The following is a 22,715-nucleotide window of genomic DNA, read 5'->3' as shown; positions in this document are numbered from 1 at the left end:
ATTGACTACAATTGACTTTTTCTTTATAATTCTATATCTGAATACAACATACATCTGAGAATCATGAGACAGTTCCTCATAGGCATGGGTTATAGTTTCCTTTTCAGTTCTCTGCAAAGAGTTAAGCATACAGTTGGCTGATAAGTATTTGATAAATGAAGAAATGATAATCTTTCTATATTGCAAATTTCAGATTAGACCATCTACAGGTAAAACACTATTTGTCATTAAAATACTAAAAGAAACAAATAGTTATTTCCTCATCTCAGTATGCCTGCAATAAAGATTGCGTGAATTTTTGCTTTGAGAGCAGGGATTTAATTCAACATGAATTCAGACTTGCAGTTGTTTCATGTCAACATGAATCAAATATTTTAATGTAAATAAACATGATTTATACATGCAACAAATTTTTCTCTAATTGAAATCAAATTAATTGCTGCTCTTTGATCTAGAGTGGCTAATTATTTTACTCTTTAAAAAAAGAGACAGTTTTGAACATTTAAAATATCCTCCTATATAGAATTCTGTTAACTTGAACACATTCATATCTTCTTCTTAAAAGTGCATATCCTTCTTTAGAAAACTAAATATCAAATATTACATTTTCTGCTGATGTGGAAATTAATGCTTATGGCCCTACATGGATAATGCCTGTAAAGCATTAGATTAGGAATGATACCTCATAGAATTTAATGATGTTGATGACCCAGGCACAGAGACCAGCTGCTGCAAAAGATTTGGTCTGAATCAGGTTTGGATTGAACTCTGGGTCTTTCAAATACTGTTCATTCACCACTTTGAGGCAGTTCTCTGGAATGTGTTCTTTGTCATAGTTAATTAACGCTTGCAAAAAATCATCAACCTGTAAAGCAAAAAGACTTATTGCAATGAACCCATTTTGGATGCAGAGAAAATTCCAAGATCAAAAGTTAAAACCAGCTTTTAGGACTTACATTACAAAGGCAAAATTGGCAAGCAGCATTTATCCTACTGTTTGACTTTTTCAGTCTTTATACTATGAAGTTAGAATTAGCAATGGACACTTTTAAAACCTCTTCTATCCCAGGGTAAAATATTCAGGCCCAGCACAGGAGGTATTCACATTTTGAAGAAAAGAAAGGGAGAAAAGAAAAAGCAAAACACATACCAAAAAGCCCCTTTGCTTCACCTTCTTGTACATTAGTAACATTTTTCAAGCCTAAGAAACCCATGTAATTTTCTCCCTCCTACACTTAACGGCTTTCATAATTTTGCAAATAATTAGCAACCTTCCACCTGCAGCTGGCACTGCCTTAGGTATGCCACAACCCTGAGCTAACCTCCAATATGGCTAACAAAAGCTGCAGGCCTAGAGGACACACAGCCAGAAAGATGGCTTCTTTAGACTTGAACATCTTTAGCTATCATGCACTACCCCAGAGCACTGACAGCAATACAGAAACTGTCAGCACTTTCATTTTCCCAGCGGGCCCATACCTTTCCCATGAAAATTTTAGCTGCTTTCCAACTTCGATCTTTTGGCACTCTACCCCGGGGAGCCAGGAGGACCATCACAGCTGCAGTGACATTGGTAACTGCATTTGGTGGGTTGGGAAAGGTTTTCAGCTCAGTGAGGTTGATCTGAAGAAAAGTTGATGCACACACAGGATTAGGGAAGGCTGGAGAGGGCAAGTTTCCAAGCTGGGCTTCAGTGCCACCCCATCATCGTACTAGTCACGGTTTGGCAGTTCATTGCCCCCCAGGGACTCTACCTTAAGATCCTTGGGAGCTCAGTTCCTGCTGGGCACTTCTCTGATTTCTACCTTTTTTTTTGCTCCCAAGAAAAGGAATCCATTGGTTTATAGCTGTCCTGCAAAGCCCTGCTCATAGAGGCCGGAAAATTATGTAAGCACAGAGGCTACAAAGTATTTATGGATTCAGTTCCATCAATGTAATATTTGTATTTTAACCAAGCCCTCCCATAAATATGATTCCTTAAGTTCAGTGTCTCTTAGTTTCATTTTTCTGCTTTATGTGCACAAGCAAGAAACATCTTCCATTATAGTTCAATGACTCTTAACTGGGAGGGTTCCAAATAGTCTGAAGCTTCTTCCCTATTGCCTGGTCCCCTCAGAGCACAGCACTGATTTACTCAACAGATGGAATCAGTGGTTAAATTACAAGAACCAGGGCAAATGCTTTGGGGTAGGAGTCAGTATCTGTAAGAAGCACATGTAGGTTCATAATACACGATATAAAAAACAAACTAGCTATTTCCTGTGATTATTTTATAAGCTGCAAAATAAATTCTTGCTTACAAAACCATATTGAATAGTGAAACTGACTCTGCTCCCTTATGAGAAATTGACTATTTATTTGGTAAATGATTACGAAGAATGGAAAGGGAATGAAAGTAAGAACAAGAGCAAATTCTTGAAACATGTTAATAATAATTGAGAATTGGCTAACCAAGATTGTTTCGTCATAGATAGTCAGTAGATTAGACAAAGGGGAATGATGGGAAGGGAGAGGAGATAGGAAAAGGAAAGATAGTGAAGCAAATCTGAAATAATTTTCCTACGTACATACAGGAACACACCATAGTAAATCCCACCATCGTGTACATCCATAAGAATAGAATCCCAATTAGAATTGTATTCCATGCTTGTATAATTACATCAAAAGGAATGCTGTCATGTATAACTAAAAAGGACCCATAAAATTTTTTAAAAATTAAAAATATACTCAACTTTGTATTTTAAGTGACATTAACTTATTTTGTCTGAATAAAGAACAATCAGAGGAAAATCAGCAAATCTGGGGAAGCAACTAGAAGATAAATATTAAGAGATAACCAGATACTCTTCTATTGTTTTCTAATTTTTTTTCCTATGACTAGGATAGTCTTACCAGAAAAAAAATTTGTGATATATCCTATTTCACAATCTGCTTTATTAACTTATTAGGAACATTCCTCACATTGATAGCTAGTCTTTAACAATATTTTGATGGCAGTATTCAAATGTGTAATAATATTCTACCATGATATATTTATATTCTTTAAAAATTTTTCAGTTTTACAGTAATACTGTAAAACTCTTATAAAACTGTTCATAGCCAAAATTATTTCTTTAAAATAAAATATTCAGAGAAGAATTTGAGTGTTTCTCTGATCCCTTACTTTTTAAAGTTACATCTTAAACTTAGGCCTGGCAGAACCCCAGGGCAACATTAGTTATTGGCTCTTAAAATAATATTGCCCACCATTTCATTTTTTCTTACAATACCCTGGTGGCAAACAAAGAATATTTCTCAAATTCAAATGTTCAGTGAGCTCTTGCTACTATCTAATATGAAACTAGGAGTCATGGGGGGACCAGCCTTGATATCTTTGCTCCTATTACTCTTACCATGAGGGTCTCTTACCAGTTTTGTTGTTTTGCTTTACAGTTGAGGCTACTTTTTATATTCCAGAAGAAATAAAGAATCCCTCACATAGTTCTTAAAGCAACATATAACTTGAAAACTGGATTTGGGTGCAATCCAGCTAGATTTCATAAAATTATATACCACATAGTGTTGGATGTGGTCACAGGATAAGGGGTAGGGGAACAGACACCTGGATGGGAAAAGAAGTTGAACTAGAAAGATGATCTCAAAGGTTGTTTTGATTTTAATATTTTTATGTATTTTTTTTCTTTCAAAAAACTGCACGACTGCATGGGTATATTCTTTGCTCAGTTGTTAAAACTCTAATAACCTTTGAATATTATTTTGAGGAAACCCACAAGCCAAGAAATCATACCCTGTTGAGCGTATTGAGTGCAGCTGTGGCAGCCACCAGGGCTGGCTCAGCCTTTAGCAAGTCGGCCTCACATTCCCTCTGCTTCTGGGACACTTCCGTCTGAATGGCTGCCACCTAATCAGAGAGGAAAGGCACATAAACCCACATACACAAATTATTATGTCAGAGATCTCTATTGAAAAAGTGCAGATTGACTCACATGCACCTGTTAAATAATTCATTTGTCTAAACTTTGAATAGGTGAGGAATTTGTCATAAAAACTAATTTCCCTTCAGGCACAGTATGTATATAAAGCTTTGAAAATGTACAAAACACACATGACAAATCCCAAACCAAATGGATTCAAATATTAAAGTCCTCCAAGAAGAGCTTTGACTCATTTAATTATAAGGTACTGCTAATAATAAAAACAAGATTAAGCAGACATTCTTCTGTTCAATTTTCTTTTTCCCTGAGTCCCTGACAAGTGAAAATCCCAGCTGGATCAGCAATCTAGAGTACAAATATTCTTGCTTGAATTTTTATCTAGTTTTTGCTAACATTGGTTTCTCTTTAAGAACAGATGTGAAGTTCTTTTCATTCAATTGGGCAGAAGATAATCTTGTCTGTGGTCATGGATTGCATACTTAATTACAGGTAGATTTTTTTTTTTTTTTTTGTTCAGTTACTGGTTTCTTCAAGGACCTGATCAAAAACCATAGAGACAAGAGCCCAGATCCATTTTGGGTAATGGAACAATGACACTGCTACACAGTCTCCAAGGGCAGGTTGAGTGGTACCCCTTCACAGGTCTAAAGGACATTGCTTGTATGGACACAGGGAACCATGCTGGTAAACTTCAGCCAAACCAATAATACAAAGTTGGGGGACTTTTACGTCTTCCTAGGATAACTATGGAATTTGAATGGCCAAAAAGAATGCATTGTTAGTCCTCAGCAAAAATCTGAGACTCAAAGCTGTAGCTCTGGGCACCGGCACTTAGGGGATGGGTCCTGTGGTGATGGTGATTGTGGAACACAAGTGTGAACAAAAAGTGAATTTCTTCAGATAGGTTTGGAATGAACAGGTTTAACCATACCATAAAATTAAACACTGCTCACAACAAATTATGTTGTCTACTACAGCTTTATTAGCGGTAATTACCCTTCTCCTGATTAACCATTATTTTGCTGTATACTGCACCTTTTATGAACATAATTGGTTCGGGGTAGATATGTGATCTCCTGCTAATGCACGCACAGCTACTGTTAATGTAAATAAGAAAACTCTGCATGCTTACTGAGAACCACTCCAAAATCACAACCTTCAAACACTGCTAGGAATGGACCATGAAAATTCTAAAAAAAATTCAGTGTGCTGGAGAATACAGTTTCAAATGAAAGAAAGAATGGCATCATTTTAAAATCATTTAATTGGATTTAAAATCCTAGACTTTGTGTGTGTGTGTGTGTTGGGGATTAAACCCAGGACTGTAGACATGCTTGGCAAACACTCTATTGATGAGCCACACCTCTGGTCTTCAGGATTATAGCCTTTTAGTACTAGGAGAAACCTTACAGAGAAGTTCTTTTAAGTGTTATTTCTAAGAGACCGGGGTGCAACCACTCTTATCCTCTGAAGTCCTTGACCATTAATGGAGTGTTATTCTTTTGAGTTATGTTTATAAACAAGATAATCCTGAACACTAAATAAAACCCCACAACACAAAGGAAGAAAACACTCTACATTGGTCAACTTATTTCTATTACCTCTTACTCTAAGGTGCAACTATACCAGAATGCTGAAAATTTGCTACATCTCATTGACTTGATCAACTATAACATGCAATTTCCTCTACCTGATGGTTCCTGGACAGGGTTGATGAGGCTCAACCTGGAGAAGAGGGAAGAGCTTTCTGGATTGCCTAGGAGGTGTGCTTTCCCTCTACCATGGTCATTAAAGCAGAGTTGAAGACGGTTTCATCCTTGGGTACACCAAAAATCTTTTGCAATTTAGTAATCAACAACTCCTTGAAGATGCTCACAGAATTTTGTGGTTCTCACACAGAGAATAAAGTTCCCCAAATTACTTAGTTATAAGCTGTACTGTGTCTACCCAGTACCTCAAAATGTGATTCTACTTGGTAAAAGGGGCTTCACAGATGTGATAAAGCTACAATGAGGTCATTCAGGTGAGCCCTAATCTGACTGTTGTTCTTAGTGGAAGTTTGGAAACATCAATGAGATATCAGGGGTGAGTGCTCATACAGAAAAGGCCAGGTGAGGACAGAGTAAGATGGCAGCCATTTATAAGCCAAAGAGACAGTCCTCAGCAGCAAGCAAGCCTGATAAAACCTTGATTTTAACATCAGCCTCCACAGCTGTGGAGAAACAATTTCTGTGATTGAAGCCTCCCAGTTTGTGACAGTTCGTTCTGGCAGCACTAGCAAACCAACACACTGCTCTTACCTGCTTTCAGACTATATGAAACTCTTGATGGCCCTTCAAAATCTGGACCCACCCACGTTTAGGAAAAAAAAAACACATACAAATTAAAAGCCATTCAAAAATCAGAAAGGAGATCCAGCTTTTGAAGAGAATATATTATAGCATTTAAATTTGGAAGATATTGTTACTCATGAGGACCATATTTTGAAAGCTATCACAGAACCATTAGAATTTCAGAATTTGGGCTGATAAGTCAATGGTGGAAAGCAAACAAATTTTCATAAGTTTACTGGTACTTGTGTTGCTTGAAGTCATTGCTGGTCATAAGAATGGTTCTTGTTTCATAAAATTTGAAACAATAATTTGAACTTGCTTCTCTATATAGGTTGTCAAGATGCACAGCACACCAGCCTCTAAACCTCAACATCTGTTTAATCATATTAAATGTTACAATGTACTTTGTGAACTAAGCAGCTCACAATGACAGCTCATGGAGTAAGCCTGAGGAGCCCAATTTCACAGAATCAGAGAGTCCACATTTGCCCCTTTGAGCAACTGCATAGTATCTAGCACACTGCTAAACACGACATGTGTGAGCCCAGAGCACGCACTCAGGTGTTAGTTAATTGCTTGCCTCTATGTAGTTTAATTACAAATAGACCTTTCCCTGATCACCTAATTTAAAATAGTTCCTTCTACTATTACTTCTATTAGACTTATGTCAGAGCATTTATCTAACTCATAATATATTGTTTCTAGAAGTGTTATTTGTCTCCTGTTAGTCTTTTCCATTGCAATGTAAGCTACATGACTGCACCTAGCTTGTCAAATATCTCCAAGAGCCTAGAAGAGGGCCTGGCCCCAAAAACACAAAACAAAAAAACAAAAACAAAAACTCAGTTAATGTTTGTTTATAATTAAGCTCCATGGGTAAAATGAAAGTGTGTATAAGTTTTGGTATGGATTAGATATACATTATAGTACATGTCTTTTTCATGTTTGATGAACCTCAGAAAACAGTATATCAAAGGAGATCTAATTGCTAACACCTTTTTACTTTATGAGGATTTTACCTTAGGAATTCACTTGTGAAAATACTCCTAGAATACCTGTCATTTTTTTAAGACCTCCAAAAGGTATCCGAGGTGATAGGTTATAATAATTACTAGAACCTCACACATTTTTATAATGCCTAAAAAATATCTCCTGGGTGGAATTAGTTTATGATAATCACACCATGTATGACATCTAATTGCTTAATATGATACTTTTAAGGACATTCTCCACTTACCTGAAACACAATGGAAACATTCATTATCAAATTAGAAATTATATACCTATGGGTCATGCCAAATGTGCCTTATTGTCAATTATAAATATGCTGTATCTTTTTAAAATTGTTTAATGTATTTTTTAGCCTTTAGTTGTATAAGATAAAGGAAAACATTCATGATATGTTAGAGGAAAAAAGAAAAACCAACATATTTGATTATACACTAGTGACTGGCAACACCACCGGAAAAACTCAAATATGTTCTGGTATCCTAAAATGCAACGATAATGACATAAAGGCTATCAATGAGAGTGTATGCAATTTACAATTTTTTATTTTTTATTAACTAGGTCCTGGTTATGTTCTTTTATTTAAAATAAGAAATGTCTACTCTACACATATATATTCAATCAATTTTTAGAAAGAATATTTATTGATTATCTGTTTACTATGCTATTTCTTTTGTGAAATAAGATACATAAGAAATTTTTTTCCATTTGCAGCTCAAGAAGACAAAAATGAAGTTGTATTTATTTCAGAATCGCTTGAAACCTGAGTACAAAGAAAGCAAACTATATAATCTTAAAAATAATTGTTTCCAACAATAAAATACAATACAGAATGCCAAGGCCTCAACTGAATCAACAAGAACAAATTTAGCTTAGGACTTAATAATAAACTCCAGTTATATTATTAAAATGCAAAATTTGAAAACCATCTTGCAAAGTGATGGAATGGGCTTTGTTAACAATTGAGTTGTTCAATTTGCCTAAAAACTGAAAACCTTTTGAAACCTCAGAGGTGACTTCCTGACCTTTACTGTATTACAAATAGGCCTGATGTTCAAGATCCACATCCATTATATGCTTGAATGAGCTCAGTATTTATTGTTCTTTCATATCATTAAAAGAGCTAAAAGGTTGGGAAAATGCATAATGTAAGGAAAGGTCAAGTGGTAATCATGGTGTGAAATGCTGTTACATGTGTAGCTATAATAATTCTTTAGACTTTATGCTCCCTGGAGAGGAAGTTGTTCAAAATTGTTCACCTACAAAGGTTTATTTTGTGCTAAATATAGCTCAGCACTCTAAGTGGGGGAATTAGCCTGACCTTTCGCTCCTCGGTGTCGGCGATGGCCTTTTCCCGGCTCACTTTCTCCGTCTGAAGCCCGATCTTTGTGATCAGAGCTTCAGCATCCTGATTTCTCAGCTGTAACTCGGCTTCTTGAGAGGCAAGTCTGGCTTTCAGATCTCCCACCTAAAGGAAAAGTCATTACTCTGGGGTAACTTGTGTTGACAACAACAAAGAGCAGATACAGCTTTGCTTTTTAGCATGGATTCAGAGATCTCTAATGGTTTGCGTCATGCATATTTCTACCCTGATTTTACTGTATTCTCATTTGCAACTATTTTTGTTTTGTTACTGGGGATTGAACCTAGGGAGCTTAACCACTGAGCCACATCCCCAGCTCTTTTTGTATTTTATTCAGAGACAGAGTTACTCTGAGTTGCTTAGGCCCCAAGTTGCTAAGGCTGGCTTCCAACTCATGATCTTCCTGCCTCAGTCTCTAGCACTCTGAGATTATAGGTGTGTGCTATTGCACCCAGTTCTCAGTGATTTTATAGGAAATATGATTAGTATATGCAAGACAGAAAAGTTTATCTTTGCTACTCAATCTGTGGTCTTGGGGAAGCACTCACAGAAGTCTCCATCACACTCATGACAGTTTTTCTGATCCCATACAGCTCAGGCTCAAGGTAACAGAAGCCACAGGAAGACAGGTCTGGTAGCAAGCTGAAAGAACTATGCTTCTCATTCCCTAACAGAAAATGGCTAGAGGCTTCAGACAAGCTGAAGTCATGAATTATCCTTGTTTGTCTGCTGAGTAATTGGTTGCAAATTTATCCCACCTAACATGAAATGGTCTTCTTGATTTTTTCTCACCTCGTATGACAGTTAATTCGTGGTCATGTGGACAACCCAACTTTGAACTTCATACTTAGTAAGAAGGGCAAACTGTACACGATTTGTGGGGGTATTAGCACAGTACGGCTAGAAGCTCAGTGAGCCCCACAGATGTACCTTTCTCTTCCTGGCCTACCACCAAATCACCTCACTCTGCTCTTGTGGAGTGCAGTCTGAGTTGTCAACAAACATAGCAAATAAAAAAAAAAAAAAAGATTCTGCCCATTTTTTATTTGTAATTTCACTAGGTTCACAAGGTACCACAAGGTTGCTAAGTTTGAGGATCGTTTAAGTCAAAGCAAAAGTGAAGTGCTAGAGAAAAAAAAATCACTGACTCAGCCCTTTGAAATTGTGATTAGCTCTCCATCCATTTTCCAGAATATTACTGTTTTTAAAAATCATAGATTTGAAGAACACTCAAACATTTATTCAGACTTCATTTCTGAAGACATGTGAGTGGTCTCACCTTGTAGAACAACATCCCACTACATCCAAGCAAGCATATAATCCCCACCCAACACAGGAATTTACCCTTTGCCTATAAAAGCATATCATATCATGACTGCTGCTTATATCATGATAGTTTAACCCAAGATTGATCTTGTAGCTTCTCTATGAACTCAGGGTAACCTTATAGAGTGAACATTTGCTTCTCTCTTCTTTTTAGCCATTGAAACAAGTCTTCTTAGGCTATAGTCAAAAGAATTAGCCAAGAGACTAGGGAACTGTTACATCAAGCCCTAGTTTCAGTTTCTAAGGGAGCAGTTAGCTCCAAAATATCCAAAGTGACTTTAGCTCTAAGAGGGGGACTTTTATTGATAAAGAAATGTCACTATAGCTATCTGCGATGACCTAAGCTGACATCCAGAGGGGTTATATGGCTGAGAAAGGGGTTTATAGCTGTATAATAATTCATAAACATTGTTAAGGTTTAGATACTTATACTCCTAATGGTTCTGTGGAGTTGCTTAAGGCAGACAGGCCCACAGAGCTTGCTCCATAATGAAGGCTTTCTGCTCCACATATAAACTCTTCTTATACTATGAGGCTCCCCAGTTCTCTACATAGGCAATTAGACTTTCTGTTCATAATAAACTGAATTTAAAAAAACCCATCACTTAGCTATTAAATATTCCAACCACTTTTCTGCTATTAAAAGCATTCACTATGCAAATAACTAACGAAGAAAGAAAACACCTGCATTTCTTCATCAAGACTTTGTGCATCTTCACAAACTTCCTGCCTGTTGCTTTTAACTGAGGGAGAATAGGGAGACCCCACGCAGCTCTGTACTCAGCAGACATAGTGGATTAACTCCCCCATCCCTGACTTACCAATACATAACTGGGGTGATTACCAAACCACAGACTCTCTTCTTACTTCCCTGTGGCTGACACATTGCTGCCTCGGGATGACCCATCATTCTATACTATTCCACTTGCCCTTAGAGTTGACTTCACAAATGACAGAGCTAAGTGTGGCAGGGATTTTTTTTTGGAGGGGTGGTATTGGTCAGGAACTGCCCATCAGTAAAGATAGCTCATCACTGGGTGACAACACTATCATTTCCTGGGCAAAGTCAACAGGTTCAGTTTGGAGCATCATTCAAAGGAATCTAAATGCTTGGTAACACAAAGGTCCTTCCTTATCACCTTAGTTGAACATCATATTAGCTCAATAGAACTCCCAGGAAAACTTTTACTGAGGGGAAGGATCTTGATTGAAGTGAGAGAATAGGAGAGATGGGTAGAGGGGAAAAAAGGAGGATGAGAATGGGGAAGAGAAGAAGAGTAAGATGTATTGGAAGGGGAAGGAGCAAATGCAGATATGGCTGTGCTCTTGGGGGCTCCCCACACTTGTTCTATTTAGAATTTGGTCCCAACTGTCCTGAAAACTCTAAATTTTCTTGCCCAATCATGATCTACCTATTTCATCCACAGCTTAGTATAGATCAGTGTTTCATCGCAGAGCTGTTCCTGGTGTATGGAACCGAGGAGGAGGAGCTGTGTGGTGCTTCAGGCTGCAGAGTGCTAGAATAGTGTGAAAAAGTGTTAAAATATGTTCTCTAACTGGGTCTTGCCCTGTTTCTGGCCTAGGTACAGATAAGCCACCCAGCCCTCATGGGGAAAAAAAAATGGGCTCAAGAAGAACTGTCCCTGGAAAAGCATATGAGAAACCTATGAGTAATTCTGACTTTGAGATGAGCACCAGTGAGAATTTATTTCACTTAGGGCCCAGCTGTCTCAGAGAAAGACTGAGCTATTCTTCAAAGTCTCCATTGTCTTCCATTCTGACCAGTCACAGACAGGTACCTTGGTACCATGGACAGCGCATGGGCAATAGAACAATACAGACCTGGGTTCAATCCCACCCCTCACTGATTCTCTGGCCTTGAACTCTTTAAGGCTCAGGTATAAAACTGCAGTAACATCTACTTCACAAACCTGTGTGTTTTGCCAATGAAATGAGATTGATATCATGTGCTAAATGTCTCCTGATTTATACCTGCAAGTTAGAGATATGGTCCTTGGAGATAGTAGGAACCTTACTACTGAGGATGAAGACATTACTGGGCATGTTTACCTAAGAGAACTTGGACTAACAGCGGCACACCAGACACCAAGGTCAGAGAAAACTGCTGTACTTGGGGACTTCACCCATCATCAGCCAGGTAATGATGCCCTCATCAGGGTTGAGTACCTGAGACAAAAAGGGATTCCAGTTCCATTCTAGGATGGCAAAACTCCTGACCACAAGAGCAGGGCCCCAGAGAAGTCAGAGGTAGGAGAGGAAAATGGGCTGCGTCTGCCCCTTCAACACCCCACACTGCCCTGCATGGGCTCCAGTAGAGAAGAGAAATATCTCCCCAAACCAGTTGTGAAAGAATAACTGTCCAGTTCTTTCTGGACAGGAAAGCAGTAATAATGTATCCCTTGTGTCCTCAAGCTGTAAATTTAAAAGCTAGGCATTGTGTCTAAATGTGGCAGGCACTGCTTCAAAAGGAAACATGTTTTTCTATGCAAGAGCAGAGGTTTCACTCTGTGGGAACATACCCTGGTCATACCTGAGAGGCAGTGGTTTTTAGCTTCTGGATGCCATTCACCAAGTGCTCTTTTTTCTGGAACACCTCTTTTTGCTTCTTCTTTAGTAGATTTTTAAAGAGTGATATTTGTTCTAGAAAACTCTTTGGGGTGGTATAGTTGTGTCTTCTCTCATTCTGGTAATACCTGGTGCTCATTTCATTTACACTGGTGTGAACATGTGCCATGAAGAGGCTGATGCAATCCTTGTACAGTGGCTGGAAACAAACATTGCATTCTTATGAAATCCTTTCAAGTTAAAATTATAAATTAAAAAATTGAAGAAAAAGCAACAAAATTATACAGTATTTTTTTCCCTAATTTTTTTTTCCAGCACAAATTACAGTAGAAACTGGAAGACTTACTTAATCTTTAAGAGATATCCACAGGATTAAAGAGATTATAATACAGCTTCCAACTTTTCTAACCATCTATCTACCAACTCTGTATGATAAAGGAATTTTATGTGCTCCACATACCAAAGTCAAAAGCCAACATATGATATAAGTACTTCTCTTTACAACTTTGTTTTTATCTATCAAGTGTGTGAAACAGAAATTAGAGACACAATATTCTGAGGCTTTTTTTTTTTTTTTTTGGTGTTGCTTTCAAGCTAAACTTCAGACAAAGAAAACTGATAACCTTTCAAAATCATGGGAAAAACAAAAGCTGAAATTGACAAGTAGAGTTTTATGAGAACCACAAAAAAACCAAACTGAATAAGCTTTTAAAAGCCACTGCTTCTGGGAAAAAAAATCTTGATAATTTTTACTCGCATTTTTTTTGAGGGGGGGAACACTACCTCCAACACAAAACAGAACAATTCTCCTTTGAAGATTTCCTTCTGTGCCCCCAACCCCCGCTACCCATTCTTTCCATTGTGTCCTCTGTGACTTCTGAAGTAGTTAACTTTTTAATTTGTGGAGTCACATCTCCCTCATTTTAATGATTATTTATTGCATTCTGTACAAGATGAACCAGGTTCAATTAATCAAGGGGAGCCTAAAAATCAATTAATATGAATTAAATGAGCTACACCAACTCTTAGGAAAGTCACACATAATTTACCAAAGTGTTGTCAATAATGCTCAGACGTCTTTGGGAACATTGCACACAAGTGGCTGGTGGTGCAGTTAAACGCTTCAAATCTGCACCATCAATATTACAACCAGAGGTGCCAGGAGAGACAGGGCGATTTTTGCTGGGGAAAAACAGCTGTTCCTGAGCAACATCTCTAAACACACAGCTTTCCAACCTTATGGAAAAAAAAAATCTCTACATGGGTATAAAACCCACACATGATTTGATTGTTCTATGTATTAAAAATCCATCTTACTAGAGACTGAAACAGTGTTTCAGCAAAGGTTACATATAAAATTTATAGGTGAGAATCATGAATTTGTCTTTGTTTCATTATCAAATAGTGGAGCCAGAAAAATGGAATTTACAAGGAAGTTATATAAACTTCATCTAAATCCTATTCCCTTGGGGAATTTTTTTTTTTTTTTTAAAGAGCCGGGCTTCAATGTAAACATGAACAGAAATTCACTCCTGCCCAGTCTTGTTTTAATGGGAGTTAGCAGTGCACACATACCTTTCTACAATACAGATAAATACTTCCTCAGCCAAGTGTAACCTCCTTACAGGAAGAAAAAGAAAAAAAAAAAATCCCTGGCCTCTGCCCAACCATGATCCTTATGAGGAGGCTCCTTGGAGGCACTGAAAGCTCTCTTTAACAACAGTTTCATTTGTAAGTCTCCTATGGAAAAAGTGGTTTCCGGTAGAGCTGGAAGTGGCCCGAGACAACTTGTCTCAATGGGGCAAAATAACTATTGTTATCGGGCTTAACAAAATGGCACAGCATGGGAGCCTGGAGGAGCCAGGGAGCAGCTGGTTGTAATTCACACTGTTTTTCAGAAAACTCTAATCGGTCCAGAACAGACCTCTTTGATGACTGGTCTTCCCTGCATTCTCAATTTGTCACTTTCTCTTATGATAAGGTCAGTAGTGACAGCACTTCCTGACATTAACAGCTGTGGCTTTTAAAAGGGTCATTGTAGAACTACTAATTGCAGTAATTTCATTAGCATAAATTATTTATTCTGCCATTCATTTATCTCCAGTTTTCTTTGGAGGGGGGAGCCGAGAGGGCGGCTGCGGGACTGCAGCGATGGCAGCGTAACACTGTATTTTTCACTTCGAGGGAAGAACATCATTCCTGCTAGATTTGGCCCCTTCGTGAACATCCGTTGATGCCACTCTGTAAGTCATTCCATAACCAATCATGGGGAGGGCAAAAATAAAAATAAGCAGAGTGTCAGCCTCAAATGGTTATAAATTCAAGGTTGCCCCACCAAGCTGCTTTGGAAAACAATGCTGTCTGCTTTGAATCATCATATGCCAAGATGAAACTGCTTTTTTCCTCACATTAAGAGAAAGAGTGTAATTTCCAGTTTCTCCAACGGCTCACTGTAAACACACAAACAACTCTCTGTTGCTTGGTGTGGTAGTTCTCTGTTCTCCGGCAGGAACATTGCTGCCACACCAAGTATCCTGGCCACCTGGCTCTCCAAGCGAGTGTCCACTATGATCACCTTGTTGAAAACACCCGACAGCAGAGTTGAATGACACCAATACCCAGAGGCCAGCACTAAATCAAATATTTAGGATTTTATATCTTCCTGAGACCAGCCAAAACAATTATATGCGTCTGCAAAATTAAATTTAGACTTGCAAAAATATTGTTTTCAAGGGAGGGAAGGGGAAAAAGCAAATGGAATGGGACAATGGAAAAAGCAAATGGAATGGAATCTTTTTTCTTTTTTTGAAGTTAAACTTGGGATAATTCTTATCTATAGTCTTGAAAGTTTTTCTCAGAAATTTTTTTCTGTATTAATTTTTTAAAATGTCAAACTGCTCAGTTATAAAATCTAATCTTTTATATTTCACTCATTTGGGGGCTGGTAAAAGAGAATATATTATTTAGACCCTTGTGATAGTTTAGGTGATTTATTAAATGACGAAAACACAATCAAGAATAAGAAGAGCAGGGCCGCATTTTACCAAGACTCCTGTGCATCTCAGAGCATCAGAAAGGCATCCTGGGGGCAGCCAAGGAGCAGGGCTTAGGATGTAGGTTAAATTTGGAGGTCTGAAGAACAGGGTACATTGCCTCCTCCTACCCTCAAAAATTACTCCTTTTTATTCTGTTTCTTTTCCTTCTTTCAAAATAGTCAAACATTGGAGATAGAGTCCAGATGAGGAGGGACAATGATGGGCTCTGGAGTCCAACAGCAGGTGAGCCCTTGCTAGCTTGAGGATAGGCCATCCCTTACCTGTTGACAAGGCAACCAGTGGCCCCTCATGACAGTACTGATGGGAGAGGAAAGCAATACAAGATCAGGGCAGTAGTAGCCCCAGGGTGGCAGTGCCGCCGATAGGACCGACACTGTGCAGTGCAGCAACAGGTGTCAACTGTGACAGCAAACATGGTTTTCTAAATTGCATTGCAATTTTTTTTTTTTAGTTCCCATTTGTTACTTTGTCTGGTGAATGCACTTTGTTAGTTTTCTTATGCTTTTAATTTTTTTGTTTTTAATTTTGAAGCTCTCATACTGGTCAAAGGAAGATCAAGTTCAGCCTAAACCAATGGTCTTCCTGACCTGTTCCTAAACATGAAAGAGGTAGCTTTTATTCCCTAACAATAAAACAAAGATGGTAGAGCTGGTTCTGGTAAGCCTGCACCTGAGAAAGTCACAGAAGCACAGACTTGGAGGGCTCATGGCTCCACAAGTGAGTTAAGCTTCTGGCTTAAAGTATATCCAAATTCCTGGGTGACCGTAAAGTGGGACTCTGCTTTCCTGTTATAAGCGAATCCTAAAGTTCACAAAGCTGAATAACTCCTGGAAAGGAGTGCTCTTCTCCTTTCTGCAGCTCCATTCTCAGTTCAATTAACATGCACCAAGCAAGGCATACAAGACGGACAGATCCTCATGTGAGTAGGTAAAGGAGAAAGGACAGAGGAATGGGAAAGGATGCTGAAACTACTTGGGTTTTTCCTCACCCAAAAGCCAGGGATGAGATTTAGGTTGGTTCAAGATCAATTTGGTTGTATTTGTTTTTGTACTGATATTTCCAAATGGTTTTCATATTCCTTACAAAGAGGGCATTTCTCCCCAATTCATATAATTTCCATACCATGAGATTTTCTTTTTTATTCATATCTATTAGTCCTAATTTATATTTTAGAGGAAAAAATGGGGGTAAAAATAATTAATATACATAGTTATCACTGAAAAAAATGTTAATACCCTTCCTGTTTGACTTAAGAATTTTTAAAAGAACCCATTGGCCACTGGAAAAGTCTTTAAATATAGCAGTAAAATGATCTTCCTCTTTGAGTAAACATCTAATGATTGTTTTTGGAAAATGGTAGCAACACATGTCATTCATAGGCTAAACTCTAGAACAAGTTCTGGATTAAAGAGGTGGGAGCCTGGAGAATAATTGCATTATATTGAAAAGGCTGATGATGACAAGTTTTGTGATCACATGTAAGTGGCATCACATTAGGACAGACAGCTTTAACTCTGCAGTTGGCCCCCGTGCCTGAAAAAGTTGTGCTCCTCCATCTTGCTCAGATCTATACACCTCCCAACACAAATCTCACCCCTATGCAGTTCATCTAAGAAATTTCCATTAACTTCTCGTTTCATCTGCCATGTTTTCAAGTATGTCCATTGCTCGTTTTGTCCTGAGAAGCAAAAATTGCCGCTTTTCTTTTAATGCCTAGTGTCTCCTGCCTTCTTGCATGTTCCTAACTGGAACCAATACACTAACTAATCACCAAGGTCTTTACCCAAACACCTCCCCAGTGAGCTGCTTCCCACAGCATTTCCAACCCTACTCCCAGGGATGGGCAGAGGGCCTTTCCCTTTCTCTCTCCTTACAGTACCTCCTCCTATTTCCATTTTCAAATCTCCTATGAGAAATGGTGTATGTTGACATAAAGTCTTGAGATAAATATCTGGTGACACTTAAGTGTCAAAATGTTTTGGTCAAAAAAGAAATTTTTTTTTTTTTTTTTTTTGGATAGCTATCAGTCAGTATCAGGTAACTGAAAAATAGCACAAACATTTATTTAGATGCAGTGAACCCATACCACTGGGTGCTGAGTGTGTATTGATGGAAAAATTGTATGTCAACTTACATAAAACTGCTTGCTGTTAATGAATCCTTCCTCTGTGGCCAAAGGGGGTCACCTTGTATAAATACCTTACACTCATCAAATCAGGTCGATAATTAAGAAGTGCCTAAATTATAGTGATAACTTTCAGTCTTAATGATTGAAATTAAAACTAAGAAAGTGATCAAATTAGTACTCATTCAAAAATTTAAAAGCTGTTTTTGACCTCTACAGAAAAGACACCACGTGTTTTTAGGAGAACACGGACACACGGCACTGTGAATCATAATTATTGCTCCTGAGCGACAAATTAGGAAGGTGGGAAAGTTAAATAAGCACCTTGCACTGAAATGAAATCATCTGGCTAATTTGTTTCGAGGCATAATTCAGCTTGATAGAAAGGGTAGAGTGCTTTCAAAATTCCTATTTGGCTCTCAGAATCCTATAGGAGGCGTCATGACACCATCAGACAGAGCTTAGCACCTGGCAGGAGCCCTTTGGACTTCCAATGATGCAAATCTTGCCTCATCCAGCAGATGTCAATGGTCACTGGCATATCAAAGCTGCTTCCGTGGTAACAGTTTTCAAAGTGGCACCTACCTCCATGGGACAGAGCCAGCAAGAGGCAGTCAGAGACGAGCAACTTGTGAAAGTACTGTGCCAAATATCAGCTTAAACCATGCTGTGAGCTCTGGCTTCCTACCGCTTGAGAAAGTAACCTTCCAAAACAAAGTACTCGGTTCTTTTCCCTTTTTTTACTAAACTAACCAAAGTGTAAAAGGTTTCTGTAAGCCTTTAGCAGACATCATTCCCTCTCTATTAGTGGAAAAGTTGTAAGTGTGATTGTGGAGAACAGAGGGAGAGAGAGGCAGCTGAATGCCTAAAGGATCTATTGTACACGAATCTCCCAAGTTTGATGCTACTGCTTGGGTTCTCTCCATGCAATCCAGCACGACATAATTAGATTAACAGACATTTGAGGAGAAGACCAAAGAGGTTCCCCTCTACAAAATTCTGGAGGTGAAAGTGAACATTTGCTTGTGTGCTTAACCACACAGCTACTTAAAAAAAAAAAAAAAAGCGGCAAAGGAGAAAAATGATATAACAACCAATAAAGCTAGCTGCATATAAAAAATTAATTAAATATGCAAATATGCCTGGATATCTAACCATCTGGTGATCAAAAGATGTGATATTCAACAAAATGTTCAAAGACTGCTCTGGAAGGCAGCAGCTATGCCCTTTAGACTAAGGAAGATGATAACCGGCTGCTCATGATCAACTTTCTTGAGGAACTGACATCACCCCTCCCAGACCCCTAATTCCGCCTCCCGCTCTGAGAGTCCCTTTCAATGTGGGACCTATTCCAGGTGCCTTTCACCTTATCACTCCGTGGAGCAGGAGGACAATGCTCTCTAGGAAATGTTTGCCACCAGCACCTTCCCGAACTACCTCATCAGAAAGGCACTGCTCACAAAAAAAACCTCCTCTCTAGGAAATCTAACTGCAGCTTCATGTTTATATTTCTTTTCCTTTGAATCTGAATGCCTGAAGGTCCCCCCCCTTTCATGCAACGATTTAAAAACATATACAAATTTCATAAAGAAGAAATGACAAACCCACCCCATAACACACAAACTCAAAATACAAATAAGCAGATATATTATTGTGAAACTGACAGGGCCAATGTTTTCACCTGCCAATACTGTCCTGAGAATAATCACAATGAATTGCCTTATGCAGTGAGAAATGGAGCATGCCTTGGCTAAGGGTGACTACTCTTTGGTTTAGGTTTTTAGTTGTCAACTCAAGGGGTTTATATTTAGCAAGGCCCAGTATAATTTAATAAAGGATGGCCTTGGCCTTCGGTTGAGTCAGAACATGATGTGGACATACTCCAGTGTGCTCCGTGTGCCTCCATCTCCAAAGTGCCATTGTATTCCATGAAATGCAAACCACAGATGCTTTTATCACCTTAAATAAGAATGGCTTTCTTAGAGGAGTATTTTAGTTATCTCTGAGGACTTTTAGGGTGTTTGCATGGGTGAGAGAAACTCAGGCAGACTCAGCATACCTCAATCCCCTCAGTGTCCTCAATGAACCTCCTGCTGACGGAGACCAGAGCCTCTTGCGGCCACGCGTGAAACCAGTCAATAGCAGTGCAGTTGACTATGGCTGGGAACTTCCGAGCTCTCACTCTCAGCGTGTGGCCAACCGGAGAGAAACACAAAATGATCTGTGGAGACATGGGGGCAGGGCAGAAACAGGAGGGTGATGAGTGAGTGAAGAATGACACTGCAGTCTCAGACAAGGAAAGAAAGGAGCACAGCCAACTGTGACATTAAACACAGCGACGCACCACGCAGCGGAGAGCAACCTTAACCTCTTACTAATGAGTGCGAACCCGTCCAAAGGCGCGTCATGGGACATACAGAAACACCACAGTGTGCTTCCCTCAAAAACTGTCCCTCTTCTTTCAGGCATGTTTGATGATCATCATTCATAGTGGGACGTTTTACTCACTTCCACAAGTACCATTACAGCAATAAAAGTCAGTCACCAGGATGCAACACCAGTACTTTCAACTACTGTTTCCTTCCATTCTGTAATTCATCAGATTCCACAGAACTGTGCAACAGACTTAAAAAAAATAATGTCTTATCAGAGTATGTGTTCATCTCTACCTTCATTAAAAATAAAATACATCTGCTTGAGTTCTCACTTCAGATTTTAAAAGAATTTTTAAATTTTGGTTTAAATATGCTCCTGGGATTTTTTTTTTCTTTCAGTTTTCAACGTAAATCTGATGGTTTTTGAAGATTTAAAAGTTAATTCAAACCTGAATAAATCATCTCTTGGTGTCTGGTGTTGGGGGATTGTTTCCAGGACCTTTACAGACATACCAAACTCCAAGGATGCTCAAGTTCCTTATATAAAATGGCACAGACAGTATTTGCATATAACCTGCATTTAATTGCCTATATTCTTAAATCATCTTTAGATTGCGGATTATACCTAATGCTATGTGAACGCTTGTTATGTTGTATTGTTGAGGGAATGAAAACAAGAAAAAAATTCTACATATTTTGTACAGACGCATTTTTTTTCTGAATGTTATTTGATTCACATAGATGAATCTGCTGATGAGGAAGCCACAGGTAAGAAGGGCCAGCAGTCCACTTCTATGCTTTCTTAAGGCACACAGGGGATTCTATTGGTACTGCCTGAATTTGACCCGGGTAGTGTCACAGAAACTCAGTGGGAGGATGGTGGGTCTGACCCCATTTCTTCCCCTTCCTGAGTGTCCCCTCTGAACTACTGAAGGTTTTCAGAGGAGAAACGCCAATGAAAGTACTAATACAAGAGACTCTGCCTCTTTCCCCAAGTCCCTGAGGACTTGAAGACCCTGGGGAAGTCATACCAGCTGAGAAAAGGTCTGAGGGAGAGGCTTGGATTCTTCTTTTCTAGAAATGTACTTGATATAAAGCAAAGACCTTGTTGCTCCAAGTCCGATACCTTGAGATCAAGTAATTGATGAAATCATTTTCAAAGGATACAAAGTGTTTTACTTATAGTGTTTTAAAAAATCCATGTCAAAAACAAAATCCCAGCATATATCAACCCATATAATACCTCATTTAACAGGTATTTCTATGTTGTTTATTTTACATGCCATGTATGCTCAACAACTCAAGCTAAATCAATCCTAAGGTCTAAGCTTTTTTATTGTGATAAGAACGTCACACGATCTACATTCAACCAATTTTTTAGTGTACAGGATATTGTTAACTATGAGCACAATGTTATATAGCAGACCTCTAGAACTTTCTCATTGTGCATGACTGAAACTCTATACCTATTAAATAGCACCTGTTTCTACTTAAAAAAAAAAAATATTTACTAGTTTTGATCCTGTGGCAAAAGCCAGTCTCCTTTATTTCAATGAATTTAACTACTCATAAAAATGTATAGATTCCTCAAATAAGTGAGTTCATGCAGTTTTGGTCCTTCAGTGGCAGGCTTATTACACTTGGCATGATGTCCTCCAGGTTTATCCATGTTGTGGCAAATGACAAGATTTTATTCTTTTTAATCACTGAATTTTATTCCATTGTGCACATGTATGTTTTCGTCCACCCATCTGTGGTCAGACACTAAGGTTGTCTCCATGTCTTGGCTACTGCAAGTAATGCTGCAATGTAGGTTCAAGTGCAGATACCTCTTCACGATCCTGACTTCATTTCCCCTGGATGTATATCCAGTAGTGGTACTACTAGATCATCTGGTGATTTTATTTTTAATATTTTGAGGATTTACTATAGTCAATTTGATTGCAGCTGCACTGGTTTACACTCTTACCAATGGCATACAAGAGTTCTGATAGCTCCATGTATCCATACCAACACTTTATTATTTTCCATTAAAAAGGACTGTCCTAGCAGACACACATAGATCTCATTGTGACACATTTCCCTGATAATTAGTGGGGTTGAGTATCTTTTCTATATCTACTGGCCACTCACTGGCCCATCTTCTTTAGAGAAACGGTTCCTCAAGTCCATTGTTCATTTTTCAAACTTGTTTTCTGACTGTTGAAGCATAGGAATTCCTTATATGTTGTAGGTCTCCATGTCCTATTAAATAGATGGCTTCAATATTTTCACCCATTTTGCGGTTTGATTTTTTTCACCCAATAGTTGGTTTTCTTTGCTGTGCAGGAACTTTTCAGTTTAATGCACTCTCACCTGTTTATCTCTGCTGTTGTTTCCTGTGTATGTGATGTCATATCTGAGAAGTCATTGTAAAGACCAATGCTATCAAGATTTCCTCCATGGTCTCTTCCTGAAGTTTTATAGTTTTTTTTTTTTTTTTATGTTAAAGTCACCTTGGTTGTTTTTTGCATATGTTGTAAAATAAGGTCTGATTTTTTTCTTTTTTGAAAATGGCAAAATGTTTTTAATGATGTATGAGCTGATGATCACTTGTTCCTTATATTCA

The 22,715-nt window shown here is 38.4% G+C and overlaps 1 protein-coding gene across 1 annotated transcript in view; it reads right to left on the bottom strand.

Annotated features, from left to right (window-relative positions):
• The window catches only part of Dnah11 (dynein axonemal heavy chain 11), a 302,098-nt gene that overhangs the window by 93,389 nt on the left and 185,994 nt on the right, over positions 1-22,715 (bottom strand). The window contains exons 55-60 of the mRNA XM_076853784.2: positions 19,792-19,953; positions 12,517-12,750; positions 8,598-8,744; positions 3,788-3,901; positions 1,480-1,623; positions 683-865 (exon numbers count right to left, since the gene is read on the bottom strand). Coding sequence (XP_076709899.2) covers positions 683-865; positions 1,480-1,623; positions 3,788-3,901; positions 8,598-8,744; positions 12,517-12,750; positions 19,792-19,953 — 984 coding nt within the window. The remainder of the gene's footprint in view (positions 1-682; positions 866-1,479; positions 1,624-3,787; positions 3,902-8,597; positions 8,745-12,516; positions 12,751-19,791; positions 19,954-22,715) is intronic.

Source organism: Callospermophilus lateralis, chromosome 1 (assembly GCF_048772815.1).
Source record: "Callospermophilus lateralis isolate mCalLat2 chromosome 1, mCalLat2.hap1, whole genome shotgun sequence".
In the NCBI taxonomy this organism is placed as follows: Eukaryota; Metazoa; Chordata; class Mammalia; order Rodentia; family Sciuridae; genus Callospermophilus; species Callospermophilus lateralis.
Note: the sequence above shows the minus strand (reverse complement) of the source record. Positions and strands in the feature narration are given on the sequence as shown.